The sequence below is a fragment of the Dendrobates tinctorius genome, unplaced genomic scaffold (assembly GCF_039654945.1).
Source record: "Dendrobates tinctorius isolate UK_male_01 unplaced genomic scaffold, ASM3965494v1 ptg000017l, whole genome shotgun sequence".
NCBI lineage: Eukaryota > Metazoa > Chordata > Amphibia > Anura > Dendrobatidae > Dendrobates > Dendrobates tinctorius.
In genome coordinates this window covers 1,912,756-1,924,657 of record NW_027361685.1, presented here as the reverse complement: position 1 = coordinate 1,924,657, position 11,902 = coordinate 1,912,756, and the positions used below count along the sequence as shown (strand labels likewise).

At 39.4% G+C, this 11,902-nt stretch overlaps 1 protein-coding gene across 1 annotated transcript; it reads left to right on the top strand.

Moving 5' to 3' along the window:
• Positions 1-495: 495 nt before the first annotated feature.
• Positions 496-1,985, top strand: LOC141082208 (uncharacterized). Its single transcript, XM_073566159.1, has one exon. The coding sequence runs from the start codon at positions 528-530 to the stop codon at positions 1,788-1,790; it is 1,263 nt and encodes a 420-aa protein (XP_073422260.1). The 5' UTR covers positions 496-527; the 3' UTR covers positions 1,791-1,985.
• Positions 1,986-11,902: the final 9,917 nt, after the last annotated feature.

The window sequence follows — 11,902 nt, the reverse complement described above, 5'->3', positions numbered from 1 at the left end:
GGGTTATAATCCTTAGGAGGAGTGAATATTTTGACTACACAGCCACTTTCCGGAAATTAACACACAGTGGATGTTGGAGAGTGAAAATTACACATTTGCCATTTTATTACCCAGCACATAGTGCCCAGATTGTGCTCCAGGAGACACCACAAATTAAGTGGGTTCTTATCAATGTAATATTGCTAAATAAAGGGATCCTAAATGTTGTTTGCGCACACTGCAAGACTACGAAGTGAGAGCGGATTTTGCTGGATTGGTTTATAGAAACCCTGTTGCTTTTCAACAGCGTTTGAGCCCCTAAAAGTGTGGGAACCTCTGTTTTTCCATTGACAGATGATGGACCTGAGTGGGGACTTGTTTTTTGTGAGATGAGAATTGGTATTTTTTTTGCCTACATAACATTGATTGGTTTCTTTTTATTTGATATTTGGGAGGCAGAATGAACAAACAGTTGAACACCGCACACTACTGGCTCATCCAACAAGGTTTTCTATTAGACTGTGAACTGTTTTTTACATAGCATTTTTATGGACAGTTTAAGTAGAAATGTTCAAAATGATAAAACTCAAGGATATTTTATTAATTTTTTTTTTATCTTAGCAGATGACTGTACCAGGAGATCAGAGGGACAGCTGACATCTTCAATTTTTAAATCTGATGATCTTGAGATCCTACAAGATACAACTGAAGTGATTACTATTACTCCAGATATATCATCATCCATTCACAGCAAAGATCTGTCATATAAGCCTATGAAACAGGTCCCATCTTCTGATTCATTGATGACTACTAAGGAAAATCAAAGTCACAAAAGAGACAATAAAAAACAAACTGCTCCTAAAGCAAAGAAGTCATTTTCATGTTCAGAATGTGGGAAATGTTTTAATCATAGCTCAAAATTGGTTAGGCACCAGAGGACTCACACAGGGGAGAAGCCCTTTTCCTGTTCAGAGTGTGAGAAATATTTTACTCAGAAATCGGACCTTGTTGCTCACCAGAGAATTCACACAGGAGAGAAGCCTTTTTCATGTTCAGAATGTGGGAAATGTTTTAAACAGAAATCAGACCTTGTTATTCACCAGAGAATTCACACAGGGGAGAAGCCTTTTTCATGTTCAGAATGTGGGAAATGTTTTAAGTGTAACTCAAAATTGGTTAGGCACCAGAGGACTCACACAGGGGAGAAGCCTTTTTCCTGCTCAGAATGTGAGAAATGTTTTAAACAGAAATCAGAGCTTGTTACTCACCAGAGAACTCACACAGGGGAGAAGCCTTTTTCATGTTCAGAATGTGAGAAATGGTTTAATCATTACTCAAACTTGGTTAGGCACCAGAGGACTCACACAGGGGAGAAGCCATTTTCCTGTTCAGACTGTGGGAAATGTTTTAACCAGAAATCAGAATTGGTTATTCACCAGAGAACTCACACAGGGGAGAAGCCTTTTTCCTGTTCAGAATGTGGGAAATGTTTTAAACAGAAATCAGACCTTGTTATTCACCAGAGAATTCACACAGGGGAGCTTTTTTCATGTTCAGAATGTGGGAAATGTTTTAATCTTAACTCACATTTGATAAGGCACCAGAGAACTCACACAGGGGAGAAGCCTTTTTCATGTTCAGAATGTGGGAAATGTTTTACTCATAACTCAAATTTGGTTAGGCACAAGAGAACCCACACAGAGGAGAGGCGTTTTTCATGTTCAGAATGTGGGAAATGTTTTAACCAGAAAGAGAATCTTGTAAGACATCAGAGCAGTCACACAGAGGAGAGGACTTTTTCATTTTCTTAATGTGGGAAATATTTTACATGGAAATCAATTGTTAATAAACATCAAAGATGTCACATAGGGGAGAAGCCTTTTTTTGTTTAGATTGTTGGAATCGTTTTAACCAAAATTGGATTTTCTTAAAGGGGTTATCGCTTTTCATTCCTCTTTGCTGACAAAAGGATAAAAGTAAACTTTATTACTTCCAAATGTAAATCTATACCCATAATTCACTCCCTGAAGGTTAGTCAGAAGGTGACTAATAGAAAAAACATATCTCACATCTCAATATATAGGGTGAGGTGATGTTTACACACACACTCTCCAAGCCTTTCATTTCTATGGGTTTCATCGTCTTCACCAAAGGCGTCATCAGGAGACTATTTAATATTGACCTATGTTCAAGCTGGACTAGACGAAAATAAAAACTAAAATCATGTATCATGTGATCTGAAACAGTCAGAAAACTAGCCCCATATTGGCAGATCCGAGACCTCAAACTATATAGTTCGTAAGTTTATGAGCCCCTCCAGTGTCAGGAATAGATAGTATGTGACAATACAGTATAATTCTTGTGTTTTTCTCCTATAGGGACTGCCCTAGTTTGGTAATGTAACTGCTGTTAATTAGTAGTGCAGACAAATTGTCCTAGACTAAACTCAGTCTTCAGACGGCCCAATATGTACCACTCAGGGAAAACTTACCTGCTCCAAAGATCATTATTATTATTTATTATTATAGCGCCATTTATTCCATGGCGCTTTACATGTGAGGAGGGGTATACATAATACATACAAGTACAGTAATCTTAAACAATACAAGTCATGACTGGTCCAGGATGAGAGAGGACCCTGCCCGCGAGGGCTCACAATCTACAGGGGATGAGTGAGGATACAGTAGGCGAGGGTAGAGCCGGTCGTGCAGCGGTTTGGTGGATCGGTGGTATCATTAGCAGCTTCTAACTAATGGCCATGCTGTGGTCTGTCAGGGAATGAGTGCAATATCGTTATAAAGACTAGGGATATGTGCAGTCATAATGCCTGGGAGATCTGTGCCATTATTTAGTATGAATATGGAAATTATCTCTGAAAGGTAAGTGTTCCCTGAGTGGTATATACGGGATTATCACATACTATCTATTCCTGACACTGGAGGGGCTTATAAACTTACACAGTATATAGTCTGGGGTCGCCCAATATGGGGCTAGTTTTCTGACTGTTTCGGATAACACGATACATGATTTTAGGGTTTTCTTTGTCTAGTCTTGCTTGAATATACAGTTGTGCTCAAAAGTTTACATACCCCGGCAGAATTTTTGCTTTCTTGGCCTTTTTTTCAGAGAATATGAATAATAACACCAAAACTTTTTCTCCACTCATGGTCAGTGGTTTGGTGAAGCCATTTATTGTCAAACTACTGTGTTTTCTCTTTTTAAATCATAATGACAGCCCAAAACATCCAAATGGCACTAACCTTCAGGGGGTGAATTGTGAGTATAGTTTTACATTTGGGATTAATAAAGTTTAGTTTTATCCTTTTGTCGATGAATCTTCTAATCAAGGGATAAATATATTTTTTTTTTTCTCAGTGAACTCATTCCTCATGTTTGGCCTCATTAAAATAAAAACACTCATACTCCGCTGGCGTGCCGGCTCCACTTCAGTGGTGTTGAGACTCACTGTCCCGGGGCTTATGTGAGGTTCTCACATCACACGAGCCCTGCACCCAATCACCGGCAGCTTCACTGTTCCTGCCTTCGGACGTATTGGACATCAACATGAAGCCAGGGCTGCGGCTGCTCTCTGACGGCTTCATGATGCTTGATTTGTCCGAAGGTGGGGACAGTGACGTCAGCGCTGATTGGGCACAGGGCTCACATGATGTAACAACATCAAAAGAGACAGAAGAACACAAGTGCCGACACCACTGAAACGGAGCCAGCATGGGAGGTTTGTGTAAGTGTTTTTATTGTAACAGGTCCAAACATGAGGAATGAGAAGGGGTTGTCCAACTAGTTGTCAACCTTTTTAAACATTAAAACTCCCACACAGGGAAAAGTCATTATTATACCTAGAGTGTGAGAAATGAATTACAGGAAAATCGTATTTTGTTGACCTTCAAAAATAACTCAGACGAGGAGAACCTATATATATTATTCACAAATTGTACAAAAACATGATGCACGCGGCGTGCGTTCAAGGATGGAATATTATATGGGAGTTTTATAGGATAAATTGAAGGTGAGAATATTATATGGGAGTTTTATAGGATAAATTCAAGGTGAGAATATTATATGGGAGTTTTATAGGATAAATTCAAGGTGAGAATATTATATGGGAGTTTTATAGGATAAACTCAAGGTGAGAATATTATATGGGAGATTTATAGGATAAATTCAAGGATGGAATATTATATGGGAGTTTTATAGGATAAATTCAAGGTGAGAATATTATATGGGAGTTTTATAGGATAAACTCAAGGTGAGAATATTATATGGGAGATTTATAGGATAAATTCAAGGTGAGAATATTATATGGGAGATTTATAGGATAAATTCAAGGTGAGAATATTATATGGGAGTTTTATAGGATAAATTCAAGGTGAGAATATTATATGGGAGTTTTATAAAATAAATTCAAGGTGAGAATATTATATGGGAGTTTTATAGAATAAATTCAAGGTGAGAGTATTATATGGGAGTTTTATAGGATAAATTCAAGGTGAGAATATTATATGGGAGTTTTATAAAATAAATTCAAGGTGAGAATATTATATGGGAGATTTATAGGATAAATTCAAGGTGAGAATATTATATGGGAGTTTTATAGAATAAATTCAAGGTGAGAATATTATATGGGAGTTTTATAAAATAAATTCAAGGTGAGAATATTATATGGGAGTTTTATAGAATAAATTCAAGGTGAGAATATTATATGGGAGTTTTATAGGATAAACCAAATACCAACAGAAAATAAACGACCCAAAACAAATATTTATCAGTAAAAATAACTCATCTTTATTAGGTAAAGTATAAAAGAATTGCACCATTTTCCAATACCCGTCGCATCTCCATTTTTCATGCTCTTGGGTTGGGTGAAGGTTTATTTTTTGTGTGCCGAGCTGACGTTTTTAATGAACACCATTTTGATGCAAATACAATCTTTTGATCACCCGTTATTGTATTTTTATGCAATATTGCGGCGAACGAAAAAAAACGAAATTCTGGCGTTTTGGCTTTTTCTCATTACGCCATTTAGCAATCGGTTTAATTATTTTTTTATATTGATAGATCAAGCGATTCTGAACGCGGCGATACCAAATATGTATATGTTTTATTTTCTTTGTATTGTTTTATTTTGAATGGGGTGAAAGGGGGTGATTTGAACTTTTATATTTTTTTATATATTTTTAAAACCTTTTTTTCCAGTTCACTACCTGACATCACCATGGGGAGGACGTCCTTCTTACCCTCAGTGGGACAGGAACAATGAGCGGTTAAAAGGACACTCCCCTTACCACTAGTGTTGAGCATTCCGATACCGCAAGTATCGGGTATCGGCCGATACTTGCTGTATCGGAATTCCGATACCGACTTCCGATATTTTTTCAATATCGGAAGTCGGCATCGGAATCGGAAGTTCAAAGTTGATTGACAGCCGAAATGACGTCATCATGATGCGCGGTGTGTGCGCATCATGATGCGCCGTCATTTCGGGCCTTCCGGGGGTCTCTGCCGGCCTGCCGGGGGGCTGTGTGGACTGCCCGGGGTCTGTACCGGCCTGCTGGGGGGCTGTGCCGGCCTGCCGGTGGTCTGTGCACCCTGTGGGGGTCTGTACCGGCCTGCCGGGGGGCTGTGCCGGCCTGCCGGGGGGCTGTGCTGATGTACGGGGGTCTGTGCAGGCATCGTCCGATGGGACTACAAGTCCCATCTGGCGATGCCTGCTACCATGACAGTGATTGACACATTAGCCAATGATGGGACAGTAGTAGTCCCATCATCCGGCTAATGTGTTAAATGTTAAAAAAAATAAAATATATATATACTACATACATACTACATACATACTACATGCATGCTACATACATACTACATGCTACATACATACCACATATATACTACATGCATGCTACATACATACTACATGCTACATACATACCACATATATACTACATGCATGCTACATACACACTACATATATACTACATACATACTACATATATACTACATGCTACATACATGCTACATACATACTACATATATACTACATGCATGCTACATACACACTACATATATACTACATGCATGCTACATACATACTACATGCTACATACATGCTACATACATACTACATATATACTACATGCATGCTACATACATACTACATATATACTACATGCATGCTACATACATACATACTACATGCTACATACATACTACATGCATGCTACATACATACTGCATGCTACATACATACTACATACATACTACATGCTACATACATACTACATACATACTACATACATACTACATGCATGCTACATACATACTACATGCTACATACATACCACATATATACTACATACATACTACATGCATGCTACATGCTACATACATACCACATACATACTACATACATACTACATGCTACATACATACCACATATATACTACATGCATGCTACATACATATATACTACATACATACTACATGCATGCTACATACATACTACATGCTACATACATACCACATATATACTACATACATACTACATGCATGCTACATACATACCACATACATACTACATGCATGCTACATTCATACTACATGCTACATACATAACACATATATACTACATGCATGCTACATACATACTACATGCTACATACATACTACATATATACTACATGCATGCTACATACATACTACATGCTGCATACATACTACATATATACTACATGCATGCTACATACATACATACTACATGCTACATACATACTACATATATACTACATGCATGCTACATACATACATACTACATGCTACATACATACTACATATATACTACATGCATGCTACATACTACATATATACTACATGCATGCTACATACATACTACATGCTACATACATACCACATATATACTACATGCATGCTACATACATATATACTACATACATACTACATGAATGCTACATACATACTACATGCTACATACATACCACATATATACTACATACATACTACATGCATGCTACATGCTACATACTTACCACATACATACTACATGCATGCTACATTCATACTACATGCTACATACATAACACATATATACTACATGCATGCTACATACATACTACATGCTACATACATACTACATATATACTACATGCATGCTACATACATACTACATGCTGCATACATACTACATATATACTACATGCATGCTACATACATACATGCTACATACATGCTACATATATACTACATGCATGCTACATACATACATACTACATGCTACATACATACTACATATATACTACATGCATGCTACATACTACATACTACATATATACTACATGCATGCTACATACATACTACATGCTACATACATACTACATACATACTACATGCATGCTACATACATACTACATGCTACATACATACCACATATATACTACATACATACTACATGCATGCTACATGCTACATACATACCACATACATACTACATACATGCTACATACATACCACATATATACTACATGCATGCTACATACATATATACTACATACATACTACATGCATGCTACATACATACTACATGCTACATACATACCACATATATACTACATACATACAACATGCATGCTACCTACATACTACATGCTACATACATACCACATATATACTACATACATACTACATGCATGCTACATACAATACATACATAGACATACAGTACATATAACATAGAGTAACATACTTACCAATACTTGTCACATTGTTCCCTGAAGCCATTGTCTTTTACGGAATAAATATTAACATAACAAACCCCAAAAATACTCACCCATGATCCGAAGCAGTCCACGAGTGTGTCCCACAACGATCTTGGGTAGAGAACTGCAGCATCAGCTGATGCTGCCGTTCTCTACGGGCTGCAGGAATCCAATGACGGAAGGTAGGTATCCTTCCGCACTGTATTCCTCCTCCACTTAAAAAAAAAAAAAGTCCCTAGTCTCACTTTATGCCATTGCTGCGTGGGAAATTCCCACACAGCAATGGCATAAAGTGAGACTAGGGACTTTTTTTTTTTAAGTGGCAGAGGAATACAGTGCGGAAGGATACCTACCTTCCATCATTGGATTCCTGCAGCCCGTAGAGAACGGCAGCATCAGCTGATGCTGCAGTTCTCTACCCAAGATCGTCGTGGGACACACTCGTGGACTGCTTCGGATCATGGGTGAGTATTTTTGTGGTTTGTTATGTTAATATTTATTCCGTAAAAGACAATGGCTTCGGGGAACAATGTGACAAGTATTGGTAAGCATGTTACTCTATGTTATATGTACTGTATGTCTATGTATGTATTGTATGAATGTATTGTATGTAGCATGCATGTAGTATGTATGTAGTATGTATGTAGTATGTATGTAGCATGTAGTATGTATGTAGCATGCATGTAGTATGTATGTAGCATGCATGTAGTATGTATGTAGTATGTATGTAGCATGCATGTAGTATGTATGTAGCATGCATGTAGTATATATGTAGTATGTAGTATGTATGTAGCATGCATGTAGTATGTATGTAGTATGTATGTAGCATGTAGTATGTATGTAGTATGTATGTAGCATGCATGTAGTATATATGTAGTATGTATGTAGCATGCATGTAGTATATATGTAGTATGTATGTAGCATGCATGTAGTATATATGTAGTATGTATGTAGCATGCATGTAGTATGCATGTAGTATGTATGTAGCATGCATGTAGTATGTATGTAGTATATATGTAGCATGTAGTATGTATGTAGCATGCATGTAGTATGTATGTAGTATGTATGTAGCATGTAGTATGTATGTAGCATGCATGTAGTATATATGTAGTATGTATGTAGCATGCATGTAGTATATATGTAGCATGTAGTATGTATGTAGCATGCATGTAGTATGTATGTAGTATGTATGTAGCATGTAGTATGTATGTAGCATGCATGTAGTATGTATGTAGTATGTATGTAGCATGCATGTAGTATGTATGTAGCATGCATGTAGTATGTAGCATGCATGTAGTATGTATGTAGCATGCATGTAGTATGTATGTAGCATGCATGTAGTATGTATGTAGTATGTATGTAGCATGCATGTAGTATGTATGTAGCATGCATGTAGTATGTAGCATGTATGTAGTATGCATGTAGTATATATGTAGTATGTATGTTACATGTAGTATATATGTAGTATGTATGTTACATGTAGTATATATGTAGTATGCATGTTGCATGCATGTAGTATATATGTTGTATGTATGTTGCATGTAGTATATATGTAGTATGAATGTAGCATGTATGTAGTATGTAGTATGAATGTTGCATGTATGTAGTATGAATGTTGCATGTAGTATATAGTATGCATGTTGTATGTATGTAGCATGTAGTATGCATGTAGTATATATGTAGTATGTAGTATGTATGTAGCATGCATGTAGTATGTATGTAGTATGTATGTAGCATGTAGTATGTATGTAGTATGTATGTAGCATGCATGTAGTATATATGTAGTATGTATGTAGCATGCATGTAGTATATATGTAGTATGTATGTAGCATGCATGTAGTATATATGTAGTATGTATGTAGCATGCATGTAGTATATATGTAGTATGTATGTAGCATGCATGTAGTATGCATGTAGTATGTATGTAGCATGCATGTAGTATGCATGTAGTATGTATGTAGCATGCATGTAGTATGTATGTAGTATATATGTAGCATGTAGTATGTATGTAGCATGCATGTAGTATGTATGTAGTATGTATGTAGCATGTAGTATGTATGTAGCATGCATGTAGTATATATGTAGTATGTATGTAGCATGCATGTAGTATATATGTAGCATGTAGTATGTATGTAGCATGCATGTAGTATGTATGTAGTATGTATGTAGCATGTAGTATGTATGTAGCATGCATGTAGTATGTATGTAGTATGTATGTAGCATGCATGTAGTATGTATGTAGCATGCATGTAGTATGTAGCATGCATGTAGTATGTATGTAGCATGCATGTAGTATGTATGTAGCATGCATGTAGTATGTATGTAGTATGTATGTAGCATGCATGTAGTATGTATGTAGCATGCATGTAGTATGTAGCATGTATGTAGTATGCATGTAGTATATATGTAGTATGTATGTTACATGTAGTATATATGTAGTATGTATGTTACATGTAGTATATATGTAGTATGCATGTTGCATGCATGTAGTATATATGTTGTATGTATGTTGCATGTAGTATATATGTAGTATGAATGTAGCATGTATGTAGTATGTAGTATGAATGTTGCATGTATGTAGTATGAATGTTGCATGTAGTATATAGTATGCATGTTGTATGTATGTAGCATGTAGTATATATGTAGTATGTATATAGTATGTATATATGTAGTATGTATGTAGCATGTAATTTTTTTTTTTTTTTTACATTCAACACATTAGCCGGATGATGGGACTACTACTGTCCCATCATTGGCTAATGTGTCAATCACTGTCATGGTAGCAGGCATCGCCCGATGGGACTTGTAGTCCCATCGGACGATGCCTGCACAGACCCCCGAAGCCTGCACAGCCCCCCGGCAGGCCGGCACAGCCCCCCGGCAGGCCGGCACAGCCCCCCGGAGCCTGCACAGACCACCGGCAGGCCGGCACAGCCCCCCGGCAGGCCGGCACAGCCCCCCGGAGCCTGCACAGACCACTGGCAGGCCGGCACAGCCCCCCGGCAGGCCGGCACAGCCCACCGGAGCCTGCACAGACCACCGGCAGGCCGTCACAGCCCCCCAGCAGGCCGGCACAGACCACCGGAGCCTGCACAGACCCCCTGGCAGGCCGGCACAGGCCCCCGAAAGGCCCGTACAGACCCCAGAGAGGCTGTACAAGGCAAAAACAGGGTTTTTCTTATTCCGATACCGGAAGTCCCATAGACTTGAATGGGACTTCCGGTATCGGAATCGGCGATACCGATACTTTTTTTTAAGATCGGCCGATCCATTCCGATCCGATACTTTGAAGTATCGGACGGTATCGCTCAACTCTACTTACCACCCATCAGTGTTTTTCTTGTCCCACTGGGGATAGGAACGGCGAATTGTATCCTCGGACGGTGCTGTGCAGATGGTGAGGTTTGGGGGGCCCAGCCTTTCCCTTCCCGCCACAAGAAATCTGCAGCTGACACCTGCGATGGGGGGTCCCTCAGCCAACCCCAGAGTAGCGCTGCTCCTTGGGATGGGGTCCACTTCCTCTTCCTTGGGGGCTCTCGGGCCTGGCGTCATGCCACTGGAACTTGCCAGTCATCACGGCGGGCCGGCGAAGCACATCCAGGTGCTGTGGGAGCCAGGCTGCTGAAGTACAGTGGTGTCCACAGCAGCTGTCGGGGCCAGCAAAGCATCCGGAGCAGTGTCCGGGAGCAGGAGACTCGGCCATGTGTCACTTCCGGGCGTGGCCACGCATCATTTCCGGGCCGGCCGCACGCCGGTCATGTGGGCCGCATCACTGCCGGGTCGCGGCAGAGCCCAGCGGTGGTGGCTGCCACATGGAGCGGCTTTGACAGCACGGTCACGACGCACAGGAGCGGTCATGGATGAGCAGGATCAACCAGGTAAAAGGGGGAGGGCTCAGTACCCACCGCCGGCCATCCTGACTTGTGGGAACAAGCTCAGGCAGTCTGCACCGCATGATGGAGGACACAGCCAGGCCTGAGGGAGCAGGGCAAAGCACGGGGCACGTGAGTAGGCTGCTCAAAGCCATATCACAAGTGCCATCCTAGTACCCTATAGACACAAAGGTAATAAATATCTGCGTTTTAGGGAGAGCCTTCCACCCTGTCAGCAGTGAAAAGGAAATCGGGGAAAAAATGTCC